Source organism: Lygodium microphyllum, chromosome 30, assembly GCF_053477565.2.
Source record: "Lygodium microphyllum isolate KBCC chromosome 30, Lygodium_microphyllum_v1.1.10, whole genome shotgun sequence".
NCBI lineage: Eukaryota > Viridiplantae > Streptophyta > Polypodiopsida > Schizaeales > Lygodiaceae > Lygodium > Lygodium microphyllum.
The window spans coordinates 26,755,132-26,773,736 of NC_141164.1; the positions used below are offsets into that span (position 1 = coordinate 26,755,132).

Below are 18,605 nucleotides of genomic sequence, written 5' to 3' on the forward strand. Positions count from 1 at the left end.
TTTTTCACTTTGTTCCACTTGTACACCACTATATGGTTATACTATGTGCCCAATAATTGTTTGTGTGTGGCATGATGCAGAACGCATTGCACGCTTCCTTATGTTGTTTATATTTGTGAGAGAGGGAAGAGACTCGAGAACCTTTTTTGTGGCATCTTCCATGGACTAGTTGTATCTCATAAATCATGGTTAGTGGATTTTGTATCCTTATTCATCCTTTCCCTTCTTATATATGTTTGTGCTCTATGATTATAATGTTTTTGTTTTATTGCCTTAGTTGTTTTGCACTATTTTAACATGGTATATTAATATTGTATTGGTTGCATGTGTTCCCACACAATGCAATGCTAATGTACAATTGCATACATTGCTAGCTTTGATGCATTGCCTATTGTGTTTAGATGAAGTGTCAGGCCTTTGTTCTCACCTTGTGTGTCTTGATTTTTATTTGCCTAGCTGACTATATTGTGCAGTGATCGACTAGTGTGTCTACATTTAGTTAGCTATCAACTCTCTCGACTACTATATGGCAATGTGTTTAATGTAGTTTGACATTATGGCATTCCTTTGTTGATAGCCAAGTAGGCTTGGCTTTATTTTATGCTAAGCATACTCATTGCTTTGTGGGGTTTTTCATGTGTTTGAATTTACTTGAGGATAATTAACTTGTTCTCATGCATTTACCTTATTTTCATGGAGATTATTTTGCTTATATTATGTGTATAATCTATGGGTTTGATCTCTTATCTTAACACTCTACCCTCCTTTGTTCTCCTCTTGTGCAAGGTAACATGCTATTCTTCACTTCATTTGTGATCCTACAATGCTTTTATTATTTAGAGATTCATTCTTCTAACATTTCTCATTAAGTCATGGTTGAGTTATATGGTAATTGCTAATCCTTTTCAAAGATGTTGAGTTGCTTTGGTGAAGGCAAGAGTTCTTACATCCATCACCATATGGTGAATGGGGATCATGCATGTGACAGTGAAGAGAGAGTATGGTATCATCTAGTGTCACTTCTAAATATTTAAGAAAAGAATCACATGCTTGAGAATAAGATCACCTAATGGTCTCCAACTTGATTCACTTTGGTTCCACTAGTACTCAAGTCAAGCATTATATCTAGCAATGTTGCATTCACACCTCACATTGCTAACACCAAAGAGGGGCGCGTGAGGTAGTGAGATGGCATATGCTAATGCTCCCATGTTTTGGTGTGTTGGACTATGTGGACTAGCTTAACATACATAATATCTATGTTGCCTATGGTCTTCTTCTATAGAGGCCATTTTTGGAGTCTTATATCATTTTCTTACACTCAAGCAAAGATACATGTGTGCATATATTACTTCAAGTCCAAGCCTCACCACAAGGGTTAACATCCCATACCACTAACCCATGAATACCGATGTGCGAGTATAGCCACACATGGCTACAAGTCCAAGTGTAGTGATCACATGAGAATGTTTTCAAATTGGCCCATGTTTTATTTATAAAATCCCTAAATTTCCTTAGTGGGTTAGGGTGCATTTACACTACAAGAGCCTTTCATTGTCTTCACTTTTAGAACATGTTCAAACCTATTGATTTATAGTTAGTGATTAATGGCCAATGCTCCAAGCACCCATCTGTAATGTCCAAGAATGTAAACCCCTATCCCCCCCTCTTTTTAGAACATGTTCAAACCTATTGATTTATAGTTAGTGATTAATGGCCAATGCTCCAAGCACCCATCTGTAATGTCCAAGAATGTAAACCCCTATCCCCCCCCCCCCCCCCTCTTTTTAAGAATGATTGTTGCCCTAAGCAATAGCCTCAAGGATGAAGTAAAGAAAGAAACTCTTAAGCAAACTTATGAACTTCGATATGTCCTCTGCCTCTAAGTGTTTCTTCCACTCAACCAACAATGTCAAAGTACAAATAGTAAATAGTTCAATGGGATCACTTAGTCCTAAAAGCCAAGGACCAATTTGGGTGTGAGTGGAAGGTGTGAGCCATAGCCTCCAAATATGGGACTTCCTCAATCAAGACATTTAGCTCACCCTTCCCCAAGTGTTCTTTCAAAGAGCTTACATTGGAACAACAAAGGATGCATATATACTTGAGGTAAATCCAAGCAAGAAGACACTTTGACTAATATTTCTGATAATTTGGCTAATCTAAAATTTTGTGACGAGAGTATATGACACAAGTCGATGTCCAGCTTATGAGAGTTGTTCAATACTTACAAGTATTTCCACATGCTCTCAAGAAACTCACAAGGGTTACAATGAAGACAAGTAATCATCAACATTTCTAGCATATCTCCATTCAAATGGGCAATAGGAGGCATATGCTCATCGCATATTCTCCAAGGTGTAACTATGTATTTCATTCTATGCATTGGTTAGTGAGATATACCAAGGATGATTAAGAGAAGTGGGAATTCCAAGTATAGATGTCTATTTTGTACAAATGACCAACTGACATATGAACAAAACTAGAAACTATGTAACCAAATAGGTATTTGATAGCTGCAAATGATAGTAGACTAGCAACCATTTATGGATTTCGATAGGAAAACCATGAGTATCAAAACTTGAGAAAAGCCAATCATGGTATGGCACCATTTTTCTATTAAAAAATGAAGCACCCATCTACGACAATTGATGGCTTCTACTTATTAAAGATACATGAGCATGTGGACTATGACTAATATCCAAATCCTTGATATTATCATAGGTGAGCACAAACTTGGGAAGGCAATGATTCCACAAAGATTGAAATCAAGAGATGCACACCCAAAGCATACTAAGCAATGCACTCAAAATAGCAGAGGACAATACTTACAAGCATAACAATGTTGCAAGACAAATGCAAGAAGCAGATCTTCCATTGATAGAAAACTACTCCAAGATCATTGCCATGATTTGTAGTGACCTAGAACTCAAATGACGTAATTTCTTTGAGAAAACACCTAAATTGTTCCATGGAGAGCTTATAAGTCCTAGCTCTAATAAATGATGGAGCTAGTAGAATTGGTTAGTTAACATGTAAATGGAATCATGACCTCTACTAATGCATGACAAGTTTATTGCAAACTCAATGTGAATGGTGATCCACATCTTAATTGAGAGTGTATATATTCGGAAGAAGCAATGCTTACCAACGCCAAAGTCTAGTGTATGCCAAGTGTCTTGGATGTGGTACATTACACCCAAACTTACTCATTAATGATTTCACACTTTGCCTTGCCAAAAGTAGACCACCCTCGACATAATATTTTTCCATTATCCTCTCTATAGCCAAATATATTAGTGCCCAAATCACCATTTCTCTCAAGGATACTTATTCCTTCTTGGGCTCACTACCAAATCCCGCCAAAGTGGGGATATGCATAGTAATGCCCTTTGAGAGAGAGAGAGAGAGAGAGAGAGAGAGAGAGAGAGAGAGAGAGAGAGAGAGAGAGAGAGAGAGAGAGAGAGAGAGAGAGAGAGAGAGAGAGTGTGTGTGTGTGTGTGTGTGTGTGTGTGTGTGTGTGCGCGTGTGCACGTGCACACGCACATGTGCCCGTGTGCATGAATCAAGATCCCCATAAGTAAGAGATTGAATACCTCAAGGATGCTACTAATGGTACCAACAATTAGCCAATATCACCCTTATTGTAGCATTTTTCAAGGTCAAATTCTATGGCTAACAACCATGAAGATCACTAGTGTTCTTGAACTTCTAGGAGAAGTAGCAAGATTTTCGTTCTAGCAAGAATTGCAAGCTTGTCGAGGTCTATGTGGGCCCTCATCAATCAAGGTTTTGTTTGGCATGTAGTATTGCCTAAGATTAATAAGATAAGGAAATTTTGCAACCAATTTTCATCCAATGAATTGTTATTAGCAAGCATGTCATGTAAGGGCACCATAACCCACTTTCACAAAAATGGAAAAAATATATATCATCTATCTAAAAGTAGCAAAAGCATTGGATCAATCCCACTTTCACAAAAATGGAAAAAATATATGTCATCTATCTAAAAGTAGTAAGAGCATTGGATCAATCAAAAGGTAGAACCACAAAGCAAGTGTTGTCCATACTAGAGAGAGATTCAAAAAGGTAACATGTGTCAACTTTGGGAGACTAAGAAGAATATGAATCGACCAAGAAAATATGGATAGGTGAGAAGGGGTTTTCACAATATAATGGTTTCAATGCCATATTGTCAAACCCTTAAAGGTGTTGGAAAACAAGATAGAGACACTATTTATAGTGCTCACAGAGAGCATAATGCTCTCTGTTGTGTAATGCCTACCCTACAGTATAGTAGGGGTAACATACACCCTTTAAACAAGAAATGGGGCTCCTGTTTGTAGAATAACATCATTTCTTGAAAGTTCAAAAGCTTGAGTGAGTGATGGAATTTTGAAGTCCAACTGGGGTTTCTCATGAATCCATCAATCCACTCACCACAAAACAAATCACAATAGTTATTAGTAGAAGTCAAAATAGAGTTTGAGATTTAACTAGCACACTAAGCATAAAAAGTCATTATCAAAAAAACGTCTAGGGATTAAATGAGGACTTTTTATGAAAACTTGGAAGAGGTCCTACGGCTAGGGATTAATCCAATGACATTGAAGTGTTTGCTTCTAAGAATCCATGACAAGTTGACTCACAACTGCTAAGGGATTTATCTTTGTTGCATCAAGCAAGGAAACACGAGAAGGGAAAAAAAGTTGTGCCATCTGGTCACCTCTTGTAGTCACCAAAGTATTGTTGATCTCTTGTGGAAACAAATAGGATCCTACTACTCTTACATGTATCTAGTTCATCCATCCTGGTGATTACATGCAAGATTGAAAACATAGGTGTGGACCATAAAGTGGGTAGGAATCACCTTGACAATTATGCCACTCGTTGAATAGAGGAGAGAAATAGACTATCATAGAAACCGTTGCTTGCATAATAAGGTACTTCTAAAAAGCATATGAAAAAATCACTCCCACCATCGTACTTTATAGAGGGCATTCCCACATCCTTAAAGTGCCAACTTCCAAGGACACCCTCCAAGCATATAATGGTTGCAAAGAGCGTGCCAAACCAACAACCATTAAAAAAAGTCATGGTAAAAAGGGAAATCTTACCACTAACTCCCACCACTTGCTTGCATGTTCCCTACCTTGCCCTCTTCTCTTACTAATAGCATCCTATACCAAGAGTGTAGAGTCCATTGTAATCCATGAGCTATCGTGATTTTCTATGTCATTGCAATACATGTTAGAAAGCAAGAAGAAGCTTTGATACCAATGTAATGCTCCACTACCATCCATCTTGCACAGAACACACCAAACTCCATACAAGCAAACAAAACAAGCATAAGGAAACGGACATCGTGCTCATCTCTCAACCACAGAACCAATACTAGCTCACTACCAAGCCCATAGGCCAAAACCAAACAAATCAAGCATCTACCACAAGTTGGCATCCACTACCACCAATCCACACAAGTACAAGTGTGCCAATAAACAAACCTAGGGTCTAAATTCCAAGTGTGGTGATCACATAGACAATGTGATCAAATGTGCCCCACGCTCGATTTATAACCCCTAAACCACCCTAGTGAGCTATGATGCATTCACACTACAATACCCTTTAATTAACCATACTTGTAGGACACCTTTACACCTATTAGTATTTTCCATAACCATATGGTTCATTTACCATACTTTTCCAAGCTTATGGAGAAAAGAACACCGAATGTGCATCTCATATGTGGTCTTGGGAAGCATAGTTTTCAAGTACTCACTAGATCATCAATTGATAAATCTATTGTTGCAATCTTCTAAATGTTTAATGCTTGTACCATGTGGTTTTGTAACATATTCATGGTTCAAACTATAAATTCCTCTCCTTGTAGATTAGCATATGAAACGTTTCCTATACTTAAATTTTTTGAAGTGTAGAAACTTAGGGTCACATATGGTTTATACAAGCAAAATAAACCATACTTATTCCATACTTTCATACCTATATGTGCTTGCCATATGGAAAAAACTATGTCTATTGACCTACGGTCAGTGCTCAATTGCCAATGTTGTGGATAGCCATCCTTGGCCAATGTTGCACCCATCCATAAAACCCAAGGATATAGCATCAAGGCTCTACCCAAGTAATTATTTTCCTCACAACCAACTATTGGCAGCCTCACACCTAAGGGGGGCCCTCATTAGTTGGGTACACAATCATAATTCTGCTGAAAGGTGAGAAGGATCGAAGCTTGCACGCAAGCTATGGAGGGAGAGCAAGAGCAAGAAAGAGAGAGACAAGAAATGGGAACTCCAACCATCACAATGTGTGACCGGGCCTTCCTTTATTTACTAGTCACTAAAATGAATGTAAAGAATAAAGTGACGTGACGGGCGCCTGCCACCTGCAGTGTGCAGTGGCGGGTACTATTAGTGTAGTAATACACGGGGCGGCACGGCGGAGGCGCCTTTACCCCAACAACCTCCCACTTAAAGGCGAATCTGTCCCAGTGAGAGAGAAAAAAAAAGAAAAAGACAATACAACTGTACATAGGTACAAGGGATGAGGAAAGGCAACATCTCATCCAACGCCCATCAATCTCCTAAGGAAGGCAAAGCGCTCAGTAGTGAGGCTTTTCGTGAGCAGATCTGCAGGATTCTCATCAGTGGAGATCTTGACAAGGTCAACAGACTTGTCCTCCACGACACCACATATGAAGTGATACCTCACCTCAATGTGTTTCGTCTTCTCATGGAAGACCGGATTCTTAGCCAACTGAATGGCACTCATAGAATCCGAATGCAGTGTAGGTATAGCATCAATCCCAAGTTCAACAACTAGATGGTCTAGCCATATGGCCTCCTTGCAAGCCTCAGTGGGGCTGCAATATACTCGGCCTCAGTGATAGACAAAGCCGTACACTTTTGAACCCTGGACATCCAAGAGACAGCACCTCCAGCATAGGTGAATACATAGCCAGAAGTGGACTTCCTACTATCTGCATGTCCTGTATAATCGGAGTCAGTGTACCCCACGACCCCTGTATCCTGGCTGCCATAGCAAATACACATATCTGTTGTGCCCTTCAGGTACCTCATGATACCCTTCACGGCATCCCAATGTTTCCTGCCAGGTGTAGCCATATAGCGTGCCACAACACCAACTGCAAAGGCAATATCTGGACGAGTGGCTATCATGGCATACATCAAACTGCCCACGGCTGAAGCATAAGGGATCTGGGACATCTCGGCCCTCTACTCATCTGTCTGCAGACAATCGGCATTGATACCTTCACATAAGAAGGCAATGGACAGCCAATAGGCTTTACGTCCTGCATGCGGAAGCGCTCAAGGACTTTATGAATATACTCCCTCTGTGACAAGTAGAGGAGTCCCTGATGCCTGTCGCGTTTAATGCGCATACCAAGTATGTGAGAGGCCTGTCCCAAATCCTTTATCTCAAAGCTCTTCTTCAGCTGAGATTTAAGAGCATCTAGCTCATCATGAGCTTTCCTTGCTATCACCATATCATCCACATAGAGTACCAAAATAAGCAATGAACCATCACGGGCTTTCTTCTGTAAAGACACGGATCCATAGCACTCCTGCTGTAGCCCTGTGACTGCATAAAGGCATCAAACTTATGATACCATTCCCTAGGTGCCTGCTTCAAGCCATAAAGACTTTACTTCAACTTGCACACTAGGTGCTCCCTGCCAGGTTCTGCAAAGCCCTTAGGCTGCTCCATATAGATCTCATCATGCAAGTCCCCATGTAAGAAAGCCGTCTTGACATCCATCTGATATAGATCTAAGTCAAGCTGAGCAACCAAAGCCAAGACCAAGCGCAGGGTGGTCATCTTAACCACATGAGAAAAGACCTCATCAAAATCTACACCATGCTCCTGCTTAAAATCCTTTGCTACCAATCTAGCCTTATATGCCGGCTTGGGGTGTCCAAGGGTACTTTTCAGCTTGTACACCCACTTGCATGCCAAAGCCTTCTTGCCCTTAGGCAAGGCAACCAAATCCCAAGTCTCATTCTTATGCAAGGAGTCGATCTCAGACTGCATAGCCCTCTCCCAGGAGTGACTGTCACCCCTGCGCATAGCCTCATCATAAGTGAAAGGCTCTCCTGCATCTGTAACCAAAACATAATGCGTAGAGGGCTGAAATCTATCAGGTGGACGTCTGTCTCTAGCAGACCGTCTCACTGTAGGCTTTGCTGCCTGCCCAGCTGCCTGTCCAACACCCTGACCATGAGCATCTGCTGCAGCTGTAGGCTGTCCAACTGGCTGTGCAGGAGCTCTAGGCTCCTCTTGAAAGATCACTCTGCAGATCTCAACCACCTTCTCAGGCTGCCTGTGCATCTTGTCTTCATGGAAGACTATATCATGGCTGCATACTATTTTCCACGCCTGCGGATCCCATAGGCGATAGCCCATCTCTCCTGAATCACCATAACCAAGAAAGATGCATTTAATGCTCTTTGGATCCAACTTACTCCTCTTGTCCTTGGGCACATGGCAGAATGCCTCACATCCAAAGACACGGAGATGCACATAAGAGGGTGGCTTACCAGCCCAAACTTCCTCTACAACCTGGAAATCCAATCCACTAGAAGACGATCGGTTTATGACATGCATTGCCGTACTAACTGCCTCAGCCCAAAAGCTCTATGGTAGGCCTGCATGGCTAAGCATAGAGCGGACACGCTCCTGAATAGTCATGTTCATGCGCTCAGCCAACAAACCATTTTGGGGTGGGGTGTAAGGGGCCGTCAACTGACGCTTAATACCCCTGTCATCACAAAACTGCTCAAAAGCACGTGAGACATATTCTCCCCCATTATTAGTCCTAAGGCATTTCAGCCTATACCCAGTTTGGTTCTCAACAAGAGCAAGCCAACACTGAAAGACTGCCAAGACATCGGACTTTTGCTTTATGGGATAAGCCCACACTTTCCTAGAAAAATTATCAATGAAGGTAACAAAGTACTTCGCGCCACCCATAGACACACGGCATGGGCCCACAAACATCTGAATGCACCAAAGCCAAGGGCTCACTCATGCATGGCCTACCCAATTTCTTATGCGTAGACCTATTCTGCTTACCATAAAGACAATGATCACACGAGTCAAAACATGCATAGTCCAAAGGTGGAAGATACTGCAAATCAGATAACATTTTCATTCCCTTCAAAGACATATGTCCTAAACGGGCATGCCAAAGTGATACATGTGAGATAGAACCCACTGCCAAAACATGGTCTACAGAAGACCCAGATACAACAAGAGGATAGAGGTTGCCAGCCTTGGAGCCTCTAGCAAGCACAAGTCTGCCTCTGGTAATCTTCCAGGCAGAATCCCCAAAACAGACATGAAATCCTGCATCATCCAACTGTCCTGCAGACATAAAACTGCGCGTAAGCGCAGGTACATGACGTACATCCTTGAGCAAAAAGGAACTACCACTGGAAAACTGCAACTGAATATCTCCACAACCCACAATATCAAGAGACCTGTCATCTCCAAGTCTGACTGATCCAAATACAGTACGGTAAGAGTGAAACCACTCACGGTAAGGTGTCACATGGAAGAACGCCCCTGAATCCAATAACCAGCACTGTGCATAAATACTAGGTGTCTCAGTCAAGTGTGAGGCATCAGAAGAACTAGCTGCAAGTATGAATTCATCACCACCATCGGAATCCTCAATGACAAGTGACATTAGCGTTGTGCCCACGCGACTTACTACGCGACTTTCCACGAGATTTAGACCGACCCTTCTGCGAGTCACGACCACGGCCATAACCACGATCATTCCTGTCATTCCTGCCTCTAACTGTCAAAGCATGTGAAACACGAGAGGCATCCAAGTTTTTGCGATTAACCTCTTCCTGCAGAAGAGCACTCTCAGCATCATTCAATTTCAGAGCAGCACTAGAGGCGCATAGGGCAGTGCGGAATACATCCCATGACTCATTCAGAGTCCCAAGCAAGAAAAGAGGAGTTACTTCCTCTCCAAAGGTGATATCCTGCGAAGTTAGGTTCTTCAGTATAGCATGGAACTGGCTCAAGTGAGCAGACATAGTCGCATTATCCTTCATGCACAGATCCATAAGCTGCTTCAACCAGTACATCTGACTCGCCGGACTTTGCTTATCATAAATATTCTTGATCTTATTCCATAGATCCCATGCACTCTGTACTTCCTCAAATACATTAAAATGTACATGTTCAGTGAGAGACAATACAATCGTGGACTTGCATAGCTCATCAAGTTCAAGCCAGTCGTCATTGTTCATAGTTTCAGGCTGCTCCCCGCTCAACCGAAGTGGCTTAATCTGAGATTTCTGTACCAAGACCTGCCAAATTTGACTCTTCCAATAAGAGTAGTTGGTACCATCCAACTTTGTGATGTTAAATATGGCATTATCAGTCGAAGAGGACGCCATAATGCAGGCTAGAAATGCACAGACAGTCTAAAACTGCTTGCTGTTTTACTGCAGAAAATGCCCAAAATCCACTGAAATGAGCTCCAAATGGCGAGAAAAGTGTGCCAAAAGATGATGCCCACTTAGTACTAGGTGCAATACACCAAATCAGGATATTTCAGCATAAAAAATACTGCTCAGTCCACCAATAAATGCTTGTTGTAATAAATTTCAGAACTGCAATAATGAGAGCAAACTGTCCCAAAACTGGATCTAATGTCAACTAAACAATGCTAGGTCCAAAGCCGGCATAAAGAGGACAAAGCAAAGCCAAATGACAGTGAAAATACATGAGCATAATACTAAGAGATATCAAATAGCATCTGCCAGTAAGAGGCACACCCCTAGACAATCTAGGCAAAATGTACCTGCAACTACCAAAACCTGACACAAATAGGTGTCTGCTCAAAAGAAAGCGGATCCAAAACTGAGACTCAGCTCATAAGCATCTTTTGAACCAAGACATATACTCAATGCAACATCCAATTGTCGGAGTATAATCCCAAAGTCTCAATACATATGTAACTGCTCAATGACATAGACTGCTCCAATAGCATGTAATCCCTACTCAAGGTCAAGTAAGCATGCAAGATGCTCCCACTGGCACAAAAGGTGTACAAACGAGCTCAAGGGCTCAAGCAACCCAAGACAAAGTACTAATGACAAGTGACCAAGTCAATGCGTCATACGCATCCCAAGAACATGACATACATGAAGCAACTGATGGAAGCAACCAACCAGCAATACATAATCCCAAAATAAGATCTCTATCAACTCAATGACATCTGATAGCAACCAAGTACATGATCAAACTGAGTCGGAAATGCTCAAATATATCCAAGACAAAGCTCCCAATGTCGGTAAAGCATAGACGAACCAAGCAGCATATATCACGAACCAAAGCATGTAATGTATGAAGCCTAACTGTCAAGCATAGACATGAGGCATAAGCGGTCCAAGAGCATGCCAAGTCGGTCCAAATGCCAGTGAATACCAACCAAGACGGAGCTTATGCGTAGCTCAAATACATTCCATAGATTCAAACATGAGCTCAAAGTCGTCCCCAAATGTCAGATACATGATGGCAAATCCCAAAGCATACATCCGGTACCAATAGGTAAGTGACAAAGCATCCAAAGTACCTTCAACCCACTGTTATTACAGCCAAGTTTGACCGTCAAAACTGAGAAATTTCAGCCAATATTTCAGGCCAAAATCATGGCATAATCATGTGCATACATTCCCAAGGAACTAGGCATCATGTAGGCTACATACAGGCATCAAACAAGGTAACCGAAGTAGAGTATAAGCATCAAATGCCAATGCCAAGTGTGGCTGCCCTATTTCCAGCACTATATAACAGTAAAAATCTGAGCAAACAAGGGCTCAATCTAGCTCCAAAAGCCTATCCAAACAATGGCACATCATCCCCAACCATATAGACATTTACCGAGCACAAAAGGGGCATCATCGAACCATCACCACTGATCTCAGGCATGAGAAGCAGGGGGCTACCCTATATTACAGCATGTAGACCTGTGATTTTTAGCCTATCTGAAAATGTGGAGCTCAAAGCTCAAAGGCTAAGTGCCATAGATCAGTACCAAAGGGCATAGAGCAAGGCCAAGGTGGTTATGGAGTGCCCAATGAGCTCCAGGAGGAAGTGAGAGCTGGAGGAAGAGGAATGCCACATGTGTAAAGTGTTGCCACAGCAGGGCGCAGCCTGCGTGATCTCTGAGCAGGCCTAGACTGCCATGTGTGCTGGGGAAGACGAATGGGGAGGGTAGGTAGGCACTAGTAGTGCTCCAAGAAGCCTTGAGTGGGCTCAAACCACATGGAGCACAAGGGGGAACTGCTGACGGGCTGCCCAGGGAAGCTTCAAATGATGGCTGCCCCTCTTCTTCCACCTGTTTAAAACTGAGAACTAAAGTAAAACCCTTCAAACTCTAATGCAATACCTCAAGGGCAAGGCCCTGAAGAAGCCCAACAATGCCGGGAGGGAGCTCGGGAAGCCAGGGAGTGTCGGAAGCTCGAGAGATCGGCTATGGCTGTCGGGATGGAGACCCAATGCGTGAAGGGAGTCGATGCGAAGGTAGAGAAGCACCGAGTCGAGCTTGAGCAAGAGGAAGCCAAGCTCTGATACCAGTTGAAAGGTGAGAAGGATCAAAGCTTGCACGCGAGCTATGGCAGGAGAGCAAGAGCAAGAAAGAGAGAGACAAGAAATGGGAACTCCAACCGTCACAATGTGTGACCGGGCCTTCCTTTATTTACTAGTCACTAAAATGAATGTAAAGAATAAAGTGACGTGACGGGCGCCCGCCACCTGCAGTGTGCAGTGGTGGGTACTGTCAGTGTAGTAATACACGAGGCGGCACGGGGGAGGCGCCTTTACCCCAACATCTGCAAATTGCCTCAAGCGGGCCGTGATCTAATGTACACACTTCTACACCATAAGCCTTGATTAGCATATGTACAAATCTAGTCTTGCGCCACATGAAGGTCCCCTTGTATCATATTTTTTCCATGTGGGACACATCTACCAGGTCAAGGTTTCGATAGAGATTATCCCATGCATTCCAGCATGCGACCTGTCTCCTCCCAAGTCATATTAAAGTCCCCTAGTACGAATTGACGGTATTAAGACTCAACTAAGGGCCAAATTTGATGTTGAATTGGAGGCTAACTTTCCTAGTTTCTTTCAACTATTGCAAGCCAAGAAGAAGAGAAACCATAGCTACCATCAAAGATGCTGAGGGCATTGTACATCAAGATGACTTGAGCTTTTCTAAGGCCTTTGTGAAGCAATTGTTCTCAATTGTACGGCAACCAACCATCGCTCCGGAAGGATGCAATGAGGCCGTGAAGAAGCTACTAGAGCTCTATGCCAACAAAGTGAGCTCAAGGACACCTGATTGCCAAACCCTTTACCTATGATGAGCTTGAGCACATCATCCAAAAGATGAAAGTGGGGAAGTCTCTTGGCCCCAACGATCTCCCTATCGAGTGCTATAGAGTGCTATGGGAGGCAAATATAGCAATCACGAATTGACCAAGCTTATACCAAAGTCTATTGACAAGCTGGCTATCACACAATGGCATCCTCAACGATGCTAAATGTATGCTATAAGATCATCGCGAAAGCAATAGCGCTAAGGATTAGGTTTCTACTAGTTCGAGTCATCCACAAGGACCAATATGGCTTCATCAATAACAAACACATACATCATACTATTCTCTAACACAATCAAGTGGGACTTTTATCTTGGCAACCTTCAGGTGGATGGGATTTGGGGGGCCCTTTTGCAATATGATCAATGGTCTATTCTCTAACACAACAACATCAATCAGTTTGAACGGAGTGGTTTCTCACAGCTTCCAGCTAAGGAGATCAGCAAGGCAAGGTTGCCTCTTGGCCCCCCAAATATTTGCTATAGTGGCAAACCCTCTACTGAGGCTCATCAAATTCAAAGTCTAGCTAGGTGCATTAAAGGGCCATGTCCTCCTGAATGGTTCCATATTCTATACATAGTTATTTGCTAGTAATAACTCTAATGTAGTCGAAGCTACAAAGCAAAATATTAACACTCGTGAGAATTTAAGAGCTCTTCTGTTTTGTTTCACGATCACTAATTAGCATAAAGAAAACAAAGCTAGCTCAAGGTGCAAGTTGAATAGAAAAAGAGATTCCCTAGGGCCCACTAGAAAACATGGAGATGAAGAATCAAAAGGATATGGACTTGCACATCCAACAAACTTAACATGCTACTATGGAGGACAACCACAAAGAAGATTTCAACTAAAGATAGGAATGCTAAGTTTGTGAAGATACCATAGGTGTGCTAGTTGTGCTTCAAGTCGTATGAGTCAATTACCCACACCTTATGGAGCTATCCTTCAGCCCTTGCAATTTGGGTGAAAATCAAAGCTTAGGTAGCTACTACTATGCTAATGCAAACATTAGAATGAAGGGAGCTTTGTTTGGAGACCGAGGTACCATTGATGATGAAACCATGAAGCTTTGACATATCATCAAAGTGGTTACTCTGAGTAGAAATATGGTTACCAAGTTAAAAGGAGTCAAATTGAAACCCCTAGTTTTTTGTGGGAAAGTAGTTAGGGAATCATTGGCATTAGTGAAGAGACTTAGAGAAAACGGTAGATATTCAAAGTTGGCTATAAGCTACTAAGGAAGGCCCCACTTTTGACCTATCCCTTTTAAGTGAATATGTGACCAAGATCTTGGGTGGATTGTCTTTTGGCCACCCAAAAGCATCTTCTAAGATGCAGTTGTATATAACCTCTAATAGCAATATCAATATTATTACTTCACATTAAGAACTATTAGCAATCTCACCTAGTCGGTTCTTCATTTCATGCAATTTAGCAGATTGGTAATATGAGAACCAAGATCCTAGATTCTCAGCTACAACAATGTCTCCACTTTGATGGCCTTCATACATAGGCCAGTTACACACCGCAATGTGGACGACCATTTCCAAAAAAAGAGAGCGTTGGCCGATGACGTGTTGCATTATAATAGGCCGCGAAATTCATGGATGTCGGACACTTTGGGCAGATCTCCCCTGTCCTAAATCTCGTCCACACCCAACACACTAGGTGACAAATACTATTCACTTAAAAACTATGCTACGGCTAGCAACGATTGAACCACCGCCAATGGATGATGGTCAGAGGCATCATTACCACTAGGCCATCCATCGTTTTGTGAAAAACTACCTGCAGGTTAGTGTGTGAAGGTAGTAATGGATGGATTGCATGCTACCCCACCTGTCCGGGTAGTGTGTAACTGCCCATAGATCCCTCTCAGGGACATGTAAAACATCCAAAATATCATGGGCATTAGAAACACCAAAAGCATTGAACACAAATAAATGAAAAAACCAACAATAAAACAATCTCACGAACCTCTTAAAGAAACATGTAATGCAATGGAAGGCACCTAAGGCAGTGGAAAGCCGAAGTACGACACACTTGTGATATTGGCAGAATGAAATATGAAATACTTGTGATATTGGCAGAATGAAATATGAAATACTTGTGATATTGGCTCGGTATAAAACAATAGCAAATCACAAAAGCAACAATCATAGATATGCAAAGACAGTTCGTTTTTGTATTATGTAATAAATTCACTGAAGTAGAATCTTCTTTGCCAGTTTTTATGTTTTTGTAGTGTTTTTACCGTGCACAGAGGTTCTCCATCTGCATGGTTGTGCTTCCAAGAATAAGACTGTGCACTCCTGAAGGGTCATCAATAAGACAACTCACAGTGATAAAGATTCAGGCATCATCCAAGTCAACCAACCAAATTGCATGGAGGAAAAACTGAAATCTAGCCTTCACATTAGATGGAAGACTGGTTTGGCTGTTGGGTTACAGTGCTTCAACTGACTTAACAGTGAATAGAGGTGGAAACTGATGAACAGCAGTGATGTAGACCAGCTGTTCATAGTAACCAACCCATCCCTCACTTCTGGCTTGAATCAAAATACGCCCTCAATTGGGGCTCTTGTGAAAGAATAAATGACTAAGATTTTTGTCCACCAAAGCATTAAGGATCTGTCAACTCCACTCCAATTGAAATGTTTTCCCAGACAGCATGCTTATCTGAGACTCCAGGTGCTGCTGATTGGCAAGAGAAATAGAACACACAGCTCATAATGGCATCCATCAGCCATAAGAAAGAATACATGAACACCAGTAGTGGTCCTTCCCACATTCTCGATGCGGTGTTGATAGCATATGCGCTTTTAGGAACACCTATCACCCTGTATTGGTAAAGGCTTTCCACCATAGCAGTGCATATGGCTGTTGCCAAAAACAGGGATAGTGCCACTTGAATTTTCCCCTTAATCATGTGCAAGGACTTTGCAATGGCTGAAAGACCATGCAACTCCTCTATAATACAGACCACATTTGCCAGATTCCCAGTCACAATCATCTGTGCGAAGATCACTGAATAGAATAATCCTAGTGCTAGCTCTGTGAGAAAGATCAGATCTGCAGAGAACTGTAGACTGTCTAGCAGGCCAATCAACAATAAAAACAGAAGAACAGCTAAACTGCCAAATCCCAAGAGCAGTATGGAGATCCAAAGATATGTGCAGAAGAGACGCTTCCATAGTTTCAATGCAGCTGTGATCGCTGATAAGAACGATGGCCTCTTCCCTGCATATGTGCAGCAGACTGCAAAGATGATGCTGGCCTTTGCAAGAAGCCACAGGGTGAACAGTGCCGGCGATGAGAATGTGTAAGTCAGAAATGCCTGCGACAGGGATGAGTATGTAGACTCCATAACAGATGAGTAATTGAGTCCAGCTGCTGTAACAACCCTGTGAAGGCGCAATGAGAGGCGATGTGCGAGCTTTCCCTGCACAAAAGCATGGGAAAGGAGCAGGAGTGACACAGGGCATATCAGGAGCACCATGATGTACATGAGTATGGAGGAATTGGCGCGGAGAAGGACGCTCGACTCACGCATGATGTCAAGGACGCCCATGGAGTTGAACCGCTCGGAGTGCCGGGCGATGGGACCAACAGCGGGAGCATCATGGTGATGGAAGTGCGCACCATCGTGTTTGTGATCTGTGTCTAGCCCTAATCTGCTGACAGGGGAGGGGAAATCCACCATGGAGAAGGCATGGGAGTGCAAGGTGGAGCTGGGGCTCTTCTTCTTCTTCATGAGGAGGCGCTCTGTGCCAAGGGGCAGCTGATCTGATGGGTCCTCTGCTTCTTCCTCTTCTTCTTCTTCAGCTTCTTCAGCTTCTTCTTCTGCTGCTGCTGCTGCTTTTCTTACATGATGATGATCATGTCTGTGGAAAGAATGAGAGATGGCAGGGTCATTGATGTGGGTTACCTCTGATTTCAAGGAAGAGGGATCCATTTGTGCCGTGTGAGCGCTGGCTTCTGACAGGCGGCCTGCGATGGCGATGGCGATGGCGATGGCTACGAAATTGCGTCAAATTTGTCCAAGAGACCCTGTCAAGGAAGGTGAACTGCTTCGTGCCATTGCCATTTCACACACTTTGTAGGTAGTCCTAGTGAGAGCATACACCCATGAAGTCCCTCTCTCCACAAGATCTCCCTCTCTTCCCACAAGATCCATTTCAAAAAGCTTGTAGCCTAGGCTGGGTTTAGATGGATGCAGCGGTAATGCAAATCTCCCTCTCTCTCCACAAGATCTCCCTCTCTCCCCACAAGATCCATCCAAAAAGCTTGTAGTCTAGGCTTGGTTTAGATGGATACAGTGATAATGCAAATTTGACCAGCCTTCTATCTCTTCAGTGTGAACGGTGAAGTCAGAGGCAAAGTATGTTGCAAGAAGGTAAGAGAGCTTTTGCTAAATACCAAGGGTCTTTGATTTGGGTGGTGGGTTCAACGAAAACAGGAGGGAGGTCTCAAGCACTTGGTGCATGCCACATTGCTCATTTGAACCCAAGCCTACTCTCATACATCCCACCTACAATCTCTCAAGTTTTGATCTCATAACCCGACAATGTTTAGAGCACCCATTGAGGCATTTTTGTGAGTTGTGCAAGAAGGCAAGGCTTCATTCCCAAGGGCAACCTGGTGGATCTCAAGCTCTACCATATGGGACACAATGAAGATAGCTAATACTTTACCCATATGGGGCACAATGTGGGTATCTAATACACTGCCAGAAATGGCAGTGTATTTTTTAAAAATAGAAATATTGATCTCATGTGTGAAAATCTTGTGTGATTTGATGGATTTCTCTTTTCTATCACTTATATACTGATTAGGCTAGCAATTTGGAAGATGCCACAAGGATCATGGTGGGTTTTTAACTCACACATTTGCCAACTCTTAAACAACGCCAAGCCATGACCCCATGGGCTATTTGATGAATTTCATTGCCATTCACATTAACAAAACAAAGGTTTTTAGATGAATTTCATGGCCATTCCCACAAAAACTTGTGTTTTTATGTATGACCATCCACAAAACAGCTTATGTGTTTTCATGAATCTAAAAATCTTCCATGTCATCAAATTTCAAGAACATGTACATGAAAGATATTCTGTGTTTTGATATACATTCACATACATCTTCATTCATCAAAATGATCAA

At 42.5% G+C, this 18,605-nt stretch overlaps 1 protein-coding gene across 1 annotated transcript; it reads right to left on the bottom strand.

Moving 5' to 3' along the window:
- Positions 1–15,568: 15,568 nt before the first annotated feature.
- On the bottom strand, positions 15,569–17,740 carry LOC148009641 (uncharacterized). The gene has a single exon (XM_087673266.1). The coding sequence runs from the start codon at positions 17,395–17,397 to the stop codon at positions 16,066–16,068; it is 1,332 nt and encodes a 443-aa protein (XP_087529392.1). The 5' UTR covers positions 17,398–17,740; the 3' UTR covers positions 15,569–16,065.
- Positions 17,741–18,605: the final 865 nt, after the last annotated feature.